At 37.2% G+C, this 19631-nt stretch overlaps 1 protein-coding gene across 1 annotated transcript in view; it reads right to left on the bottom strand.

The window, feature by feature from the left end:
- The window catches only part of LOC139116954 (43 kDa receptor-associated protein of the synapse-like), a 30046-nt gene that overhangs the window by 9480 nt on the left and 935 nt on the right, over positions 1-19631 (bottom strand). The window contains exons 2-5 of the mRNA XM_070679703.1: positions 2489-2587; positions 1640-1762; positions 893-946; positions 238-437 (exon numbers count right to left, since the gene is read on the bottom strand). Coding sequence (XP_070535804.1) covers positions 238-437; positions 893-946; positions 1640-1762; positions 2489-2587 — 476 coding nt within the window. The remainder of the gene's footprint in view (positions 1-237; positions 438-892; positions 947-1639; positions 1763-2488; positions 2588-19631) is intronic.

Genomic DNA, 19631 nt, shown 5'->3' on the forward strand with positions numbered 1-19631 from the left:
GATGATGATGATGATGATGATGATGATGATGATGATGATGATGATGATGATGATGGTGGTGGTGGTGGTGGTGATGGTCATGGTCATGGTGATGATGATGATGGTGGTGATGATGATGATGGTGGTGGTGTTGGTGTTGGTGTTGGTGTTGATGCTGATTGTGGTCGTGATGATGACGGTGGCGGTGGTGGTGGTTATGGTGATGACGGTGATTATTTCCTTAAATGAGCAACTTACTTTGCATGAAATAAATGCCAGCACTGCAGAGGTTCCAAATCAGTTTGCTTCTCTGCGATACTTTCATTGCAGATACCGCAGGACAGGCCAAGGTCATCTATTCCTTGCTTGTACATTTTACTGTATTTCTTTGCTTCTTCATACTGACCCAGTGTGTTGTACAACTTTTCCAACTGCCAGTGTATTCTCATCGCTTTCATCTGTCGATTTAAGTGGTGTTATTTTCTTCAATATGGTACAAACACATGCATACACCATTTTTTAAAATGTCATTTACGTACAGTGGTGCACAGACGCATAATCGGCAGCATATTCCTTGAAGAAAGCGCTGTTCCTATTTTTTTCATATATCTGAACTGTCCTTTCAGATTCTTCTGTCACGACTGACTGTAGACATGTCCACACACTGATGTCTATCGATCCGTCTGTCCGTCCATCCGTCTGTCTGTCTGTCTCTATATATGTATGTATGTATGTATGTATGTATGTATGTATGTATGTATGTATGTATGTATGTATGTATGTACGTACGTACATACCTATGTACATATGTTAATTTTGTTCCATCAATTCCGATTATATATGATATTGGTATCATTTATATCAATCACATCACATATATCAATTTCCGAATTTACAGATATCATTGACTTACCCTGTTTCCAACAGTTTCAGCGATTTCTAGGGCTCTGTGGTTGTACTCCAATGCCTGAAATGAAATTACATTTTACATAACAGGTAAATTATTAGTGATTCCAACTATACAAGGTGGAGATCGCATTGAGAGAGAGAGAGAGAGAGAGAGAGAGAGAGAGAGAGAGAGAGAGAGAGAGAGAGAGAGAGCGCAGAAAAATATGGCAGATGAAGAGGTACAATTAAACCAGGTTAAATGCAGGCAAGTCATTTTTGACGAACTGACGATACAGTCCCTGTTGAGAATTCATCACGTATATTTGTTGACAAACTATGGTTCATATTGTGACGGGAACAATAGAGCTTGTATCAGCGAAGTCTAGCCAGACACTTCATTGCTAATTTTAAAATCCCTTTCCATGCCCTGTCGACCAGCTATGTTCATGTTGGTCATTGTCAAACAAACGGACGTGCAAATATGTGATTCTGTGTTATATTTCTGCCAAGTTTAACTACAATTGGTTAAGGAAAGTCTGTGTAGTGACTTTGAAATATTCAATAACAAAATTGCTGTTATCTAGTAAAATTTTAAAGTTCAACAAATCGATGTAGCAACGAAAGCAAAGGCATATTGTCATCACACAATATTTACACATAGTTACATAAACACACATACATTTACATATCAACTTCAGCAAACTATTGACCCTTGAGCTAAGGTCTCTTAGAAAACGAAATCAAAGAATGAAGTCATATATAACAGGCTTACTTGGCAATATTGCCTCCGCATCATCATATTCTTTGCCATCCCAGACAATACACGAATTTGACCAATCTTGTCTCCAATTTCTGTAGAAATATTCAGGGCTGCTTCATACCTCGGTAGCGCTCTCTGTAACATAAATGATGGGTGGGAAGATAAAATTAGGAATATAGTGAGATGGAACATTTCAAGGTCTCTGTCTCTGTTAGTTTTCTCTCAAGTTCAATATCGGGCACAAGTGAAGATTGATGGGCACAAATATTTGGATATAAACTAAAAGAGTTTCTGGTCCTCTAACTGTACACTTAGTCTCGGCGACTCATACCCTCTGTTAGGGGTGCCACGCTTCCGCCAGCAGACAAGGGTCCGGGAAATTCATTCTTAACCACTGTTTTCAAAACGGCCGCTGACAGGGAAATCTGATTGCCTCTGATTGGCTGGAACTTATGACCTCGGCAACACTCGGGCTGTACCCGACTATTGCAAAAGTACAGAAATGGGACGGCGCGGCATAAGCGGCTGTTTACAATATGGCTGCTTACTGTCTTTTTATTTTATACCAGAAAATAATATTAGACAAATAATGAACGATTTAAAGGATTCAAAATTGGTAATATAGTGGATTACTTAAGTCGACATAATCATGACTTTGCCATGCAATGAAAGCAACAAATTCGAAGAAAATGTTCAATTTGCATGCACGTTTCACATGACCTATGTTATCAAAGTTTTTCTTTTTCCAGTGAACAGCAGCCTATATACTGCTCGGCACTTCACCGTATTATGACTTATTTCTTATCTTGGGACGAGGGTTCGTGTTGGGTGTATGTAAGGTGAAAGGTGGACATAAAATACCTCATAGTCGCGTCTGTCGCGGTGGATATCAGCGAACAAACACAGGCATCGTGACTGAACACTACGGTCCCCGAGGTGAAGAGCTAGTTTCATGGCGTCCTGTAAAATGGAACAGAGCACAAGAAATTATGTGATAAACTATAAAATCTTGTATTGACACCCTTTCCAGTGCCTGTCTGCCTCTAAAAGTCCGCGGCAACAACATTCAAGGAACCTAACAAACCTTCCATTTACATCATGTACCTGTCGCCCAAAATTCCACGTACACGGAATTTGCCGTCTGCCTGGCTCTGTTTGGAGAGAAGTATTATTACTTGTCTCGTATGTATCATACTTATGGCGAATCTGAAACCTACAGAATAGTTAATCAATGCTGGCAGAGGATCTTATCAACCAATTTTCGACAGTTTCATCTTGGAAGTTTACTTTCGTTCAATATATCTCAGAATAGCATTTGGATGTCATGAGTATTAGTACCTCTGGTTGCTAATTTTCGAAATCACCTGTTACATGAGTTGGTGTAGAAAGGCAGTACCGTGACGCCATACGTAACACCCGCCTTGTAGTAGATAAAAGTCACAAAAGTTAAAGAAGATTTGGCAACAGTTTCAAATCTGCTCGCTGAATAGTAGAACATAAATTTTCCCGCCAACTGATGATAAAAGTGCCTCAAGTTAATCCACCCGCAGATACGAGAAACAAACGAGGGGCGCGCCGTGGATAATGAAAACACGCGCACGGCAAACGTAACTTCCGCGTTTGGGGGGGGGGAGGGTTTGGCTGTATTTCGATTTCAGTGCGCAAAAATCGCACTACATGTTTTCATATGAATATTTCGCTCCACGTTTTACTGTATCGCAAAATATCGATCTATACTGTTTGGCGTGTACCTATGAAAGCCCGTAAGGGACATGTTTGAAAGCAAAAAATAAAAAAAATATCTTGTGCTCACGAGATCTTTTCTTGTGATCACAAGATCTTTTCTTGTGCTCACGAGATCTTTTCTTGTGCGCACAAGATCTTTTCTTGTGATCACAAGATCTTTTCTTGTGCGCACGAGATCTTTTCTTGTGATCACAAGATCTTTTCTTGTGCGCACGAGATCTTTTCTTGTGATCACAAGATCTTTTCTTGTGCGCACAAGATCTTTTCTTGTGATCACAAGATCTTTTCTTGTGATCACGAGATAGTTTCTCGTGATCACAAGATCTTTTCTTGTGCGCACGAGATCTTTCTCGTGAGCACAAGAAAATATCTTGTGATCACGAGATAGTTTCTCGTGAGCACAAGAAATATCTCGTGATCACGAGAAACTTATCTCGTGAGCACAAGATAGTTTCTTGTGAGCACAAGATAATTTATCGTGCTTTTTTGGTTGGCCTAGGGAGTAAAATTCCCGGCCTTGCATTTTTCGGCCATACAGTTAAAATTTACGTATCTAAGGCTCAGAGGCAATATATGACACTATAATTTTAATTCTCGTGCCAATTATATAATAAACGGAATCAGCGATGTGGGTTCGAATCCGATTGAAAACTATCCGTATTTAGTGATCTGATTTATACTCCCACTTGTCAAAAATTAGGTTTGAATGGCTTTTAAACTCGACTGCCGAGATCAACAATAATGGTTTATCAATCAAACAGTCACGTACAATTACTCTATCAGTAATATAATGTGCTACCAGTCTTTGTATATTATTCCTCTTACTTTGATCAATGTCAATTTTAAATTGTATACATTCATTTTTACACGTTAACTGATCTTATCATACAGTTAACATTGAAAGTGTGATCAAATTTATTGGCAATGTATAACTTTCAGCAAATTAATTATTCAATATTCAGTATATCTTACAGTGAAAATACAATTGTAAGAATGGTTAATGATGTACTGTTTTACAGTTGTGACTTGCGTAACCTGTGGAGAAAGTCGATCTTTCATGGTTAGTGAATGAATTTATGTATGGATAGTATATGCAACACCATTTTTTTTGTATCACAGTATCTGTATTTCCTTTGTGTAATTTATATGGACGAATGCTGTCCTAAATAAACAAATAATAAATTATAATAGATAAAGGTCAAAATTTTCGTAGCCTAAGTTTTACTTCATCACTAATCCATCAACTTGATGATTAGCTTTTTGTATGTAAAAATCAAACTTTCAAATTTCAGTAAAATATTAGAATAGGTTGATACTGCTGTGAGAAGGATACATTTTGGTAGAAATTGTCTCTCAAACAAATTTAATCTCCATTATGGTTATTTGTCGATTTTCAATTTACATGAAGAAAAGATCAAATTATCTCGTGAGCACAAGATCTTTTCTTGTGCTCTCAAGATCTTTTCTTGTGCTCTCGAGAAACTATCTCGTGAGCACAAGATCTTTTCTTGTGCTCTCAAGATCTTTTCTTGTGCTCACGAGAAACTATCTCGTGCGCACAAGATCTTTTCTTGTGCTCTCAAGATCTTTCTTGTGCTCACGAGAAACTATCTCGTGAGCACAAGATCTTTTCTTGTGCTCTCAAGATCTTTTCTTGTGCTCACGAGAAACTATCTCGTGAGCACAAGATCTTTTCTTGTGCTCTCAAGATCTTTTCTTGTGCTCACGAGAAACTATCTCGTGCGCACAAGATCTTTTCTTGTGCTCTCAAGATCTTTTCTTGTGCTCACGAGAAACTATCTCGTGAGCACAAGGAAAGATCTTGAGAGCACAAGAAAAGATCTTGAGAGCACAAGAAAAGATCTTGTGATCACAAGAAAAGATCTTGAGAGCACAAGAAAAGATCTTGTGATCACAAGAAAAGATCTTGAGAGCACAAGAAAAGATCTTGAGAGCACAAGAAAAGATCTTGTGATCACAAGAAAAGATCTTGAGAGCACAAGAAAAGATCTTGAGAGCACAAGAAAAGATCTTGTGATCACAAGAAAAGATCTCGAGAGCACAAGAAAAGATCTTGTGATCACAAGAAAAGATCTTGTGCGCACAAGAAAAGATCTTGTGATCACAAGAAAAGATCTCGTGCGCACAAGAAAAGATATTGAGAGCACAAGAAAAGATCTTGAGAGCACAAGAAAAGATCTTGTGATCACAAGAAAAGATCTCGTGCGCACAAGAAAAGATCTTGTGATCACAAGAAAAGATCTCGTGCGCACAAGAAAAGATCTTGAGAGCACAGGAAAAGATCTTGAGAGCACAAGAAAAGATCTTGTGATCACAAGAAAAGATCTTGAGAGCACAAGAAAAGATCTTGAGACCACAAGAAAAGATCTTGAGAGCACAAGAAAAGATCTTGTGATCACAAGAAAAGATCTTGAGAGCACAAGAAAAGATCTTGAGAGCACAAGAAAAGATCTTGAGAGCACAAGAAAAGATCTTGTGATCACAAGAAAAGATCTTGAGAGCACAAGAAAAGATCTCGAGAGCACAAGAAAAGATCTTGTGATCACAAGAAAAGATCTCGTGCGCACAAGAAAAGATCTTGTGATCACAAGAAAAGATCTTGAGAGCACAAGAAAAGATCTTGTGATCACAAGAAAAGATCTTGTGCGCACAAGAAAAGATCTTGTGATCACAAGAAAAGATCTTGAGAGCACAAGAAAAGATCTTGTGATAACAAGAAAAGATCTTGTGATCACAAGAAAAGATCTCGTGCGCACAAGAAAAGATCTTGTGATCACAAAGATCTTGAGAGCACAAGAAAAGATCTTGAGAGCACAAGAAAAGATCTTGTGATCACAAGAAAAGATCTTGAGAGCACAAGAAAAGATCTTGAGAGCACAAGAAAAGATCTTGAGAGCACAAGAAAAGATCTTGTGATCACAAGAAAAGATCTTGAGAGCACAAGAAAAGATCTCGAGAGCACAAGAAAAGATCTTGTGATCACAAGAAAAGATCTTGAGAGCACAAGAAAAGATCTTGTGATCACAAGAAAAGATCTCGAGAGCACAAGAAAAGATCTTGTGATCACAAGAAAAGATCTTGTGCGCACAAGAAAAGATCTTGTGATCACAAGAAAAGATCTCGTGCGCACAAGAAAAGATCTTGAGAGCACAAGAAAAGATCTGGAGAGCACAAGAAAAGATCTTGTGATCACAAGAAAAGATCTTGAGAGCACAAGAAAAGATCTTGAGAGCACAAGAAAAGATCTTGTGATCACAAGAAAAGATCTCGAGAGCACAAGAAAAGATCTTGTGATCACAAGAAAAGATCTTGTGCGCACAAGAAAAGATCTTGTGATCACAAGAAAAGATCTCGTGCGCACAAGAAAAGATCTTGAGAGCACAAGAAAAGATCTTGAGAGCACAAGAAAAGATCTTGTGATCACAAGAAAAGATCTTGAGAGCACAAGAAAAGATCTTGAGAGCACAAGAAAAGATCTTGTGATCACAAGAAAAGATCTTGTGCGCACAAGAAAAGATCTTGAGAGCACAAGAAAAGATCTTGAGAGCACAAGAAAAGATCTTGAGAGCACAAGAAAAGATCTTGTGATCACAAGAAAAGATCTTGAGAGCACAAGAAAAGATCTTGAGAGCACAAGAAAAGATCTTGAGAGCACAAGAAAAGATCTTGTGATCACAAGAAAAGATCTCGAGAGCACAAGAAAAGATCTTGTGATCACAAGAAAAGATCTTGTGCGCACAAGAAAAGATCTTGTGATCACAAGAAAAGATCTCGAGAGCACAAGAAAAGATCTTGTGATCACAAGAAAAGATCTTGTGCGCACAAGAAAAGATCTTGTGATCACAAGAAAAGATCTCGTGCGCACAAGAAAAGATCTTGAGAGCACAAGAAAAGATCTTGAGAGCACAAGAAAAGATCTTGTGATCACAAGAAAAGATCTTGAGAGCACAAGAAAAGATCTTGAGAGCACAAGAAAAGATCTTGTGATCACAAGAAAAGATCTTGTGCGCACAAGAAAAGATCTTGAGAGCACAAGAAAAGATCTTGAGAGCACAAGAAAAGATCTTGAGAGCACAAGAAAAGATCTTGTGATCACAAGAAAAGATCTTGAGAGCACAAGAAAAGATCTTGAGAGCACAAGAAAAGATCTTGAGAGCACAAGAAAAGATCTTGTGATCACAAGAAAAGATCTCGAGAGCACAAGAAAAGATCTTGTGATCACAAGAAAAGATCTTGTGCGCACAAGAAAAGATCTTGTGATCACAAGAAAAGATCTTGAGAGCACAAGAAAAGATCTTGAGAGCACAAGAAAAGATCTTGTGATCACAAGAAAAGATCTTGTGCGCACAAGAAAAGATCTTGAGAGCACAAGAAAAGATCTTGTGCGCACAAGAAAAGATCGTGCAGTATCAATCTATTGTAATATTTTACAGAATGAAAATTTGATTTTAAAGAAATAGCTAGTCACCTAGTTGATGGATCTGGGATAAGTTAAAACTTAGGCCATGAAATGTTGACATTTATAAACTTGAATATTGAATTATTCATTTCCTGAAAGTTATGGATTACAAATAAATGCTAAATTTGATCACACTTTCAATGTTCACTATACGATTAAATCAGTTAACATTGTGTAAAAATGAACATATACAATTTAAAGTTGACATTGATCAAAGTAAAAGTAATATACAAATACTGGTAGCACATTATATTACAGAATACAGTACTGTTAACTTATAACAGTCAGTGTACTTGACTGTGTGATTGATAAACCATTATAGTTGACCTCTGCAGTCGAATTTAGAAGATAGCCATTCAAACCTAATTTTGGACAAGTGAGAGTATAAATTAGATCATTAAAGCATCCCTGATTCCGTTTATTATATAGTTGGCATGAGATTTGAAATTGTAGTGTCATATACTGCCTCTGAGCTTCAGATACATAAATTTTAAACTGTATGGCCGCAAAATGCAAGGCTTGAATTTTACTCCCTAGGCCAACCACAAAAGCACGATAAATTATCTTGTGCTCACAAGAAACTATCTTGTGCTCACGAGATAAGTTTCTCGAGATCGCAAGATACTATCTTGTGCTCACGAGAAACTATCTCGTGCTCACAAGATCTTTTCTTGTGCTCACGAGATAGTTTCTCGTGCTCACGAGAAAGATCTCGTGCGCACAAGAAAAGATCTTGTGATCACGAGAAACTATCTTGTGATCACAAGAAAGATCTTGTGATCACAAGAAAAGATCTTGAGATCACATGAAAAGATCTTGTGCGCACAAGAAAAGATCTTGTGATCACAAGAAAAGATCTCGTGCGCGCAAGAAAAGATCTTGTGATCACAAGAAAAGATCTTGAGAGCACAAGAAAAGATCTTGTGATCACAAGAAAAGATCTCGTGCTCGCAAGAAAAGATCTTGTGATCACGAGATAGTTTCTCGTGAGCACAAGATAATTTTTAATTTGTTTGCTTTCAAACATGTCCCTTATGGGCTTTCATATGTACCATTGGTGGATTTGGTCGAGTATTTCTGTCTGTTGGTTCTCCACTAGGCGACTGGATGCTGTATGTTGTGGGTTCGAGCCCGATTGAATTATTCTTAACCACGTAATTACCGATTGTAAGCTTATATAGGTATGATAAAGAATGAGGCTGGGTTGGATTTTCGCACTTCCAAACTTTCGTTTAGGACGGGGGGGGAGGGGAGTTAAGGCCAAACGCACTTGGTTTCGTTTACCGTGCATATGCTTTAATCATCCACGGCCCCTAAGACAAATGTGAATTACTATTGTACATATAACCATTTCAAAGTTATATGATTAAGACATTTAGGAGCCATGCTAGTTCATGTGAAGATAGGTCAAAGGTCAACTCCAACCTTTGTACTAGCAAATTAGGTCATGTACTGGTAGCTGGCCAATATGAACCCAATCACTAGCCCCCACCTGGAGTTAGATATGCACATTCTAAAAATTGGGTACAGTAAACAAAACAATCTCATAAGCTCGTATTAGACCTGACCTTCCGCTGGGCAACCCCCTACATGTGTAGCTATTGTTTATCGCGCTGAAAATCAAGTTTTAGACATTAGTTCAAACAAATAGCATCAAATAGTTTGGTTTTCGTGTGTACACTGTTCATTTAATTCGCCATATCTCTGGCAAGTGTTTATTTGCCAAACTGCACACACTTGATTCACTGAGCCACCAATTACATGCCTGTCCACACTGCCTAACTATGCTAAAAACTGACAAACAAGGGATGAAAAAGTATTATTCAAAATTAGTTAAAAACGCGTATCTACAGAAAGTGAAAAATTCTGACTCTACATCAACTCAAGGAGTACACATGCCAAACATCAAATCGGTAAAATGAGTGGTGTTAAGACAAAGTAGATACAAATTTGGACTAAAATCCTTTAAAAGCGTTCTCAAAGCGATTCACTGAAAGAATGAAAGAAATCGTCTGAAGATATTTGCCAAAGTGACCATCACACCAAGTGTAGTAAAAGCTACTGGACAAAGACTACAGCTAACGGTATACGGCGCACGGAAAGCCATGGAATTAGTCCGTTAGATAATAGGTCCATGGAAATAAAAACACCCCTTTCGCTAAGAATATTTTTGATGACTCAACGCAATAGCTCCTCTAATATTGCACTCTTCCTAGCTCTTTCGAATACTCTTCAGCTCTATGGAGCTGCATTCATCAAAATTACTTGTCACTTTTAGTCGCCATGGTGTGTTCCACTACTTGACTTGTTGAGTTGTTAAATCTTATCGCCTTTCGTTGGCGCTTTTCGCCAAGCATATCCTCCTCCAACGTCCGCTGACCCCAATTATATAACTCTGATCTATCTCAACCCTTGGCTTTTTTCTCTTGTTTGTCTTTCTGAATTTCTCCTTTTCCCAAAAGCTACGGTTTTATCTTTGTCATTGTTTGTGTTCTCTGAATTCCAGTCTGTCTCTGCTCGCCCCCATGTGATTGTCCTTGTCGTCCCGGTATGACGATCTTAAGGTAAAATGCGCCTCGGGGACTCTCAAACTTCTGGTCTACTACCTGTGGGGGCTCTTAGAGTAAGTTCAGCTGATTTCAATCTCACGTACGGCACCCACTTATCGATCGAGCAAAGACACCACAGTCAAATCCCTTAACAGGGGTTAAAGGTTATTGAACTTTAACAGGGGTGGTTCAATAACCGAGCTAAGTTGTTACAATTTTTCTGATTGCCACCCTTCACACGCTGTAGAGTTCATGAAGCACTCGTTTCACACATCGCACACAAACTTTATCAGAGCAACAAATACATCGCTTCAATGGGCGAAAGTGACATTTTCAATTTCCCCAAATAGATTTAACACACGGATAGTGGACATTTTGAATCTCGAAAATCGATAAAAGTTGGGTATTTGTTACTCTAGTCCTAAATTTGAACGATCATCCTTGTACTTTATACTTGGTTTGGGAAGAGGTTGAAAGCTTCCTTAACGAAATTTCGAGCAAAAGATTAAGTATTTCAGTTTTGATGCGTACGCTCCTTACATGCATTTTCTGTATATCAAGACTTCAAAACAACAACACAATATGTAAAGACACGTATTCTATTGGAAAAGCAGACTTAAACAGTTTTAAAAATCTAAAACTGTGATTTTTCGAAAAATTCTATGCCTATCGACTTTCCTCAAATTGTATTATTTTCAAGCGACGAATTGTAGTATTTTCATCAGACGGTCGGGGTTCGGTTATAAGCATACGTGAAATCAAAATCTACGTTCACGTTTAGGTAAACATTCCTGAGGAAAAAGCGTGTGGCATCCAGGCAACAACCCTTCAGAGTGGTGTGCGCAATCTGTCATCGCCTAGTCGACAGCGCCGCGTTATGCCACACCATGATACGACCACACAAATCGATGACCAAAGTACACACCAAAAATTGTAAAAAGTAAATGCATGCATCTGTATTGTCTATGACATAAATGTACCGTGGCACACATAATTCACAGACTTGTTCGTGTCGTGTGGCCCAAAAATGAGAACAAATTCATGTATTTACAAGTTAGCTGAAAACTGCTGTCTCCAAGTAACACCCACAACAACGCCATGTTCGTGAACGCCAGTGTGGACGCAAAGATCGATGACGTCACAGTGACTGTAGAATTTCGTGATGCATATACGTCACGTAACTATGATAAATCTTGCGGCCAAACCTGTTTATTGTTGGTCTGCTTGTGTCAAACATGAAAAGTACAAAGGAATCTTATATTATTGGGCAAAGTTGCTGGTTCCAGCCCACGTGACCCTTCAGGACATACATTTGGTTTTGAATTCGGGTGTAGTGCATGTCCGGGTTGTATGTACAGTATAATCTTTTTTTCATCATGTTTGACTCCCTGACAACAAAACCAGGCCACGCACGGAACAGCTGCTGGGAAAACTCTATGAAGCAACAATAGTCTAATCAAAGCTACACGGCTTTCAAGGACCAAGCAAGTATTCACCAAAACTGCCCACGAGCATAAAATCGCTTATACAATGACGAAAGCGTGACACTGCTGTAGTGAACTGGCGTCACCAAGGCTATGGACAGACGGCAGAAGTATGGTTGCGTTTGTATGCGTAATGATGATTGGCCTACAGATATTCTTTAAGCGTACACTGCCGTCAACGCAACAAAATATAACGTTTGTACAAGTATTGGACCGTGCTATAGTTTTGGTTCCCTAATTTTTGGGCGCTGTCCTCTTTTAGTGCCTTTATTTTCTTTTCAACTGTAAAAAGCAAGCTTTTGCAAGTTTCTTCCCTTTGTTGGCATACGGGTCACGGTGAAGAACTTTGGAGTTCAAGATTTGATAAGTTAGTATTTACGTCATAGGATCTATAATCCGTGACTGAAAGAATGTTGCCACACCCAGTATGGCTGTTTCAATAAATCAAGTCTACATGGAACAAAGATACAAATAGATAAATAAACAAATAAATAAATAAATGGGTACATAAATAAATAAATTAATTAATTAATTAATTAATAATTAATGGAAAAAAATCGTCACTAGAGCTATGATCAGCATCTGGATGTCACGTGTAGGTGGCCTATTCTATCATGATACATATCCACATCAAATTTGAAAAATTAAAAAAGTCATTTAAATAGTCTGGTATTTTTATATAGGATACATGGTATACTTAAGAGTTTTGTCTCTTTATTGTAGGCGGTTCAATAACCTTTGTTTTTTACTGAGTCTGCGCGATGGTCTCCACCATTGTGATCGATGGCAATACACCAATACAGGATGTTGGATAGTCAGTCAACTGGACCAGTAAAGGCGAGTTTGACAGATTTGCTGTTCAGGTTTGCATTTATCGAAATATTGAATATTTTAATATGTATTTATTACATTTTATGAACCAATTTAGCGCCAACCGGACACTGTGATATAAAAGGTGAGTCAAACAAATACGCGCGTTCTCTTTTTGTAGAGCATGGCCAAGACAAAAAAGGGGGCTCCTACATTTTTTGGCCTGATCTGCGTTTGCGCAATTCCACCGACAAGTGCATTTACACATTGACGTCATCGGCGTCGTTTGGACATATGCTGAGGATACTTGAAAAACAAATGATACGCAAATGCTGCGGTGATGACGTCACGTGACAAGTGATTGAAATATATTTCTCACCACTATAAAACTCTGATTAACCACTTCCAGCGTTATAATTAGCCCGAGAACTTTGCAAGGTGTGTTACCATATCCGCGGATGTGTTTGTCACCTCTAATTTTAGTAGTGATATTTTAAATCCTAGCTGTCTTCAAAGACCATCGAATTACAATGGCGAGTTATTCATACCGAAGATCTCAGGCTGTAGGTAGGACAAACTGCTAGGATGTTGCCCCAGACATCAATAATGTAAATGAACTTGACAACTTAACCATACCAGAATCTCTGAAATTTCTAGTCCCTGTAGAAATTGACTCCTTTTGTTACACGATTTCTTTTAAAATCTACTAGCGAAGATAGTGACTGAGATCCAGCATTGTTTAAAATATCCATGAGCTATAGCTATAGACGCACATGTCACGCTCATGTAAGGTTCTTCTCAAGTAACGCGGAGGTCAACCCTAACGGTAATGCGTACGGAATCAATCAAACTGTCTCATAAAATCTGAGATATCATGCTCCGAAAATAACTCTACAGAATTCAAACTAGCAACTATTTGACCCGGAAAGCGACCTCAGTGACCTGCCCGTACGTGTAAAACTAGAAAAAACGAGGTCGCAATGTAAACACTACCAGACCAGTCGCAAAATGAAAAAAATACCGTCAAGGACACTATGTGCTCACATTCGGTTTGAATTGGTCCATTCGAGAAATATTTAAACCAGGAAAAACAAGAACGACAAAAGCAAATAAGGTCTTCAACTTAGGTACTGGAGGTCATCTTTAGGAACATGCATATCAACTTCTATAGCAATGGGAGAAGCAGATCCTAAATACATAAGCAAATGTCAACAACAAAAAACAGAGAAGGCTTGATAAAAAAAAAGGTGGGAGTGGGAAAAAAATGCACAAGGGATCTGGTAAAAAGTAATGCTCAATCATCGATCTTCTAGACCCTACTCACCCCCTCCTGAATATTAAATGTTCCACCCCTTTGTATTACATAAGACCAAATGACAGGAAGTACATTTACAACCTTGGAGATTTTTAATTAATGCCATGAGTGTTATCATTCCAATGTAAACAGCACTTAAGTTGGTTACAGATAGTGAAATGCCTTCCACTGTGGGCGGTGATTACAACATCTGGAATTATCCTGGATCCAAATTTCTCATCAGTTCTTGTATGTCTTACATAGAAAAGTTGCAAAAATTGGTCCAAAATCAAAAAAAATCACCTCAGCTTTGTTTTCTGGATCAAATTTTCCTACTCATTGGTACCAAATATGACAAAATTATGTTCACAGCCTTCAAAATTGTCTCACAACATATCCTGGGTTGGTGTAGGTCATTTAAGGTCACAAACTGAGAAAAGTACCTAAAATATACAAATTTAGGAGTTTCCAAACACTTTGAGCAGAAAATTTATCTAATAACATCTTTCGGGACTTTATACCAAATTACAAAGCTATCAAACAAGGGACTTTATACCAAATTACAAAGCTATCAAACAAGTAATGTTGAGATAAAGTTTTCTTGACCAAAAATGACAATGTTGTCTTAAAAATACAATTTTTTATATTTCAGGACAATTTCCACATATCTAACTATTGTCATCTCTGTACGTCTGTGTACCAAATATGAAAGCTGTCTGTCCAGGGGTTTTAAAAAGGAAATACTGTTTAAGATTTTTTGACCAAAAATGACAAAATTGCACAAAAATAGTAATTTTCCCAATTTTGTCATAATTTCAACAAATTAGAAGAGTAACACCCTTGCAAAGAGACAACCAAAATTTGAGAGCGATTGGGCTGGCGGTTTCAGAGAAGAAGAATTTTTACTGAAAATGAGAAAAATACCGTCAAGGACACTATGTGCTCACATTCGGTTTGAATTGGTCCATTCGAGAAATATTTAAACCAGGAAAAACAAGAATGACAAAAGCAAATAAGGTCTCCAACTTAGGTACTGGAGGTCATCTTTAGGAACATGCATATCAACTTCTATAGCAATGGGAGCAAATGTCAACAACAAAAAACAGAGAAGGCTTGATAAAAAGAAAAGGTGGGAGTGGGCAAAAAATGCACAAGGGATCTGGTAAAAAAGTAATGCTACATCATCAATCTTCTAAACCCTACCCCCTCCCGAATATCAAATGTTCCATCCCTTGGTATTACATCACGCCAGATGACAGGAAATATATTTACAACCTTGGGGATTTTTTAATTAATGCCATGAGTGTTATCATTCTAATGTAAACAGCACTTAAGTCACTTACAGATAGTGAAATGCCTTCCACTGTGGATGGTGATTACAACATCTGGAATTATCCCGGATCCAAATTTTCTTCAGTTCTTGTATGTCTTACATAGAAAAGTTGCAAAATTGGTCCAAAATGAAAAATATCACCTCAGCTTTGCTTTCTGGATCAAATTTTCCACAAATTGATACCAAATATGACAAAATTATGTTCACAGCCTTCAAAATTATCTCACAACATATCCTGGGTTGGTGTAGGTCATTTAAGGTCACAAACTGAGAAAATTACCTAAAATAAACGAATTTTGGGGTTCCCAACACTTTGAGCAGAAAATTTATCTCATAACATCTTTGGGACTTTATACCAAATTACAAAGCTATCAAACAAGGGATTTTATACCAAATTACAAAGCTATCAAACAAGTAATTTGAGATAAAGTTTTCTTGACCAAAAATGACAATGTTGTCTTAAAAATACAAATTTTTTATATTTCAGGACAATTTCCACATATCTAACTATTGTCATCTCTGTACGTCTGCTTACCAAATATGAAAGCTGTCTGTCCAGGGGTTTTAAAAAGGAAATAGTGTTTAAGATTTTTGACCAAAAATGACAAAATTGCTTAAAAATAGTAATTTTCCCAATTTTGTCATAATTTCAAAAAATTAGAAGACTAACACCCTTGTAAAGAGACAACCCAAATTTCAGAGTGATTGGGTTGGCGGTTTCAGAGAAGAAGAATTTTTACTGAAAATGAGAAAAATCACAAAAAAATTCAGCAAAAATACAAAATTAAGGATATCTTCACAATATTCATAAAACTGTATAAGGTTCACCTAAGGTACTTGCACACAAATTTTCAAAGCAATCAAAAAAGCAGTTCTTGAGTTATTGATTCTTAACCATTTTCACATTTTGTAAGCTCATTTGCATAATTTTGGCAATGCAGACTTCATTTGAACAAAATCCCATCTATAGCCCAGGATGCATCCACACACCAAATACCAAGCTGAAACATGCAGCGGTTTGCGTGTTTTTGATGTTGACGGACATACTGTACATACATACATACATACATACATACATACATACATACATACATACATACATACATACATACATACATACATACATACATACATACATACATACATACACACATACATACAGACGCCATCGACTTCAGCTTATACGATAAACTCACATTGGTATAACCAAATGTGAGCTAAAAATCACAAAAAAATTCAGCAAAAATACAAAATTAAGGATATCTTCACAATATTCATAAAACTGTATAAGGTTCACCTAAGGTACTTGCACACAAATTTTCAAAGCAATCAAAAAAGCGGTTCTTGAGTTATTGATTCTTAACCATTTTCACATTTTGTAAGCTCATTTGCATAATTTTGGCAATGCAGACTTCATTTGAACAAAATCCCATCTATAGCCCAGGATGCATCCACACACCAAATACCAAGCTGAAACTTGCAGCGGTTTGCGTGTTTTTGATGTTGACGGACATACTGTACATACATACATACATGCATACATACATACATACATACATACATACATACATACATACATACATACATAACTCACATTGGTATAACCAAATGTGAGCTAAAAATCACAAAAAATTCAGCAAAAATACAAAATTAAGGATATCTTCACGATATTCATAAAACTGTATAAGGTTCACCTAAGGTACTTGCACACAAATTTTCAAAGCAATCAAAAAAGCGGTTCTTGAGTTATTTATTCTTAACCATTTTCACATTTTGTAAGCTCATTTGCATAATTTTGGCAATGCAGACTTCATTTGAACAAAATCCCATCTATAGCCCAGGATGCATCCCACACCAAATACCAAGCTGAAACGTGCAGCGGTTTGCGTGTTTTTGATGTTGACGGACATACTGTACATACATACATACATACATACATACATACATACATACATACATACATACATACATACATACATACATACATACATACATACATACATACAGAGCGGCCATCGACTTCAGCCTATACGATAAACTCACATTGGTAAAACCAAATGTGAGCTAAAAAGGTAAGATTAACCGCTTGTGGAATCATTATACGAAAAAAGTGCGAATACTAAACTGTTCATAGGAATTTGAAACTGAAGTATTTTAGCGATGGGACTAGCGTATCCTCTGACGAACTTTACGTGAGCAAAAAAGACACGAAATTATCAACCATACACGAATTGCCACATGCTTGTCACCTATTGGACATAATCGGAATGACGTCATATATATAGCGACCACCCAACAAAGTAACAAAGAAATCTGTTAAGCGGTTCTTGAGGGTAGATTTTTATAAATAGATGAATACATAGGTAGCTAGATAAATTTATTCACGAATAGATAGGTACACAAATAAATACAAATATACACACATACACAGATAGATCGATAAAAGTATTATGACATCAATTTACCCAATTGTCAAATATGTTTGTTTGACTATCGCTGTTTATTCATTTCATCGCTGGGGGGGGGGTGGCTATCCACCTGTCTTCAATTCAAGGGACAATGTTCTTGCAAACAAAAATTGTTTAGTTTGGTTTAGTTTTCTTCCTTCTAAATTATATTGAAAATTAATACACACTGCAGTATTAGCGGTGCAAACACATTGCGATGTGCACAATATACTGTGTTTCTGTTGACAAATAAATTCTCGCCGGATTAAATTCAGTTATTAAAGGGCCAGTAATGCTAACTTTTGATAATTTGTTCACCATTTTTGTTTTGAATGTCAACCATAATTCCTTATTCCTACTCCCAAAGGCATGTTGATATATACAGAGTTCAGCTTGTCAACTCAGCCTCCATGTGTGTAAACTGCATTGTTATTGTTGAAAAGTGACTTCTGGTCCGGACTAGATTTCAAATGTAGACAATAACGATGCATTTTACACATAAAGACGCTGCGTTGACAAGTTAACTAGTGGGTGTTTCAGCATTCTTTGGGAAGTAGAATAAGAACTTCCAATTGATATACAAAATAAAAAATAATGAAAAAAATCATAAAAAGTTAGCATTATTGGCCCTTTAACGTAAAATGCACCTAAGGCACGAATATTTCGATTCTCAAAAATCTATGATGTTCTTCTGGTCCACCGCTTGTGTGGTTTTATTTTAAAGCATTTGGAGTAAATAAACTTTCAATCGTCTTAGTTTTTGCGAAATAGAAAATCTAATTTCTTACAAATAGAGTTAACACAGAGATGGCGGCCATTTTGAATTTCAAAAGTCGGTCAATGGGAGTCATGTTCTTCATGATCGATAATAAAAATCAGCTTCACCTTGACCTTATTGTCACCTTCCAAAGTTAGGGATAAGAGAAACGAATTATCCATAAAATATCTAAAATTCTAAATGTTGGGTATACCGTTTGTCAACTCTAAAGGAAAAAGATAAGTTTTTATCTGAATGGGGTCAATTGCCTTTTCGAGTTACATAAAACAAGACAGTGCATGGAATTTTCTTTACTCCATAAGCATCATCATAAGTCAACACATAAAGCAGACCAGAAAATCATTTGAAATTTCCTGGGTCATAAAAACAATTCCCGAGGAAAAATTTAAACCTAGTTTTAGTTTTTTCAATGTCATGAAGAGCGTCAGAACAAGTCACGAATGCAAATAATGTCTCCTACGCAAACGATATTGATTACGTAAATGATATGAGTGTGGGATTAACCTTACTATACCATACGCCAGGTAAAAAACTGCAGCTCGAAGATTTGAGAAAATTGTGTATTCTGGTCAATGTGAGCACAATGCAAATGGTGACTGACAAATTTCAAAGAATGAAAAAATAACCGAAAAATAACTTGTCAGAATTGATCTAAACGAAAGAAAGTTAAACTTTTGTTTGTGGTTTGGTAAATTTGCAGCGATAATGAAAGACTAAAGATAGCAGAAAATCTTTAACGCGACCAAGTTGACATTCGTTGGGCGGGAAAAATGCAAGTTAACATGAAAAGTCACGCACCAAAAAATGTTCAGCTCTGCAGATGTCGCGGGACTTCAATAAGCAACACTTTGTTGGGCGATCACGTGAAACAAGTCCGGTGCTGTAAAGAGAAGCACCTGTGTAGGTTGAACTGAAATTATTTAATCTTTGCTGAAGTCATCGCTATACATGTGTTCTTTAACTGGGTCATCAGACAGCGTCTCGCAAACACCAAACAACGTCAGAAAATCTCGTGCAGCACGGGAAAATCTCTATATTGTCCCTCCTGATATTTCTACAGAAGCATCTGTAGGGTAATCAGCA

This window comes from Ptychodera flava, chromosome 2, assembly GCF_041260155.1.
Source record: "Ptychodera flava strain L36383 chromosome 2, AS_Pfla_20210202, whole genome shotgun sequence".
Taxonomy (NCBI): domain Eukaryota; kingdom Metazoa; phylum Hemichordata; class Enteropneusta; family Ptychoderidae; genus Ptychodera; species Ptychodera flava.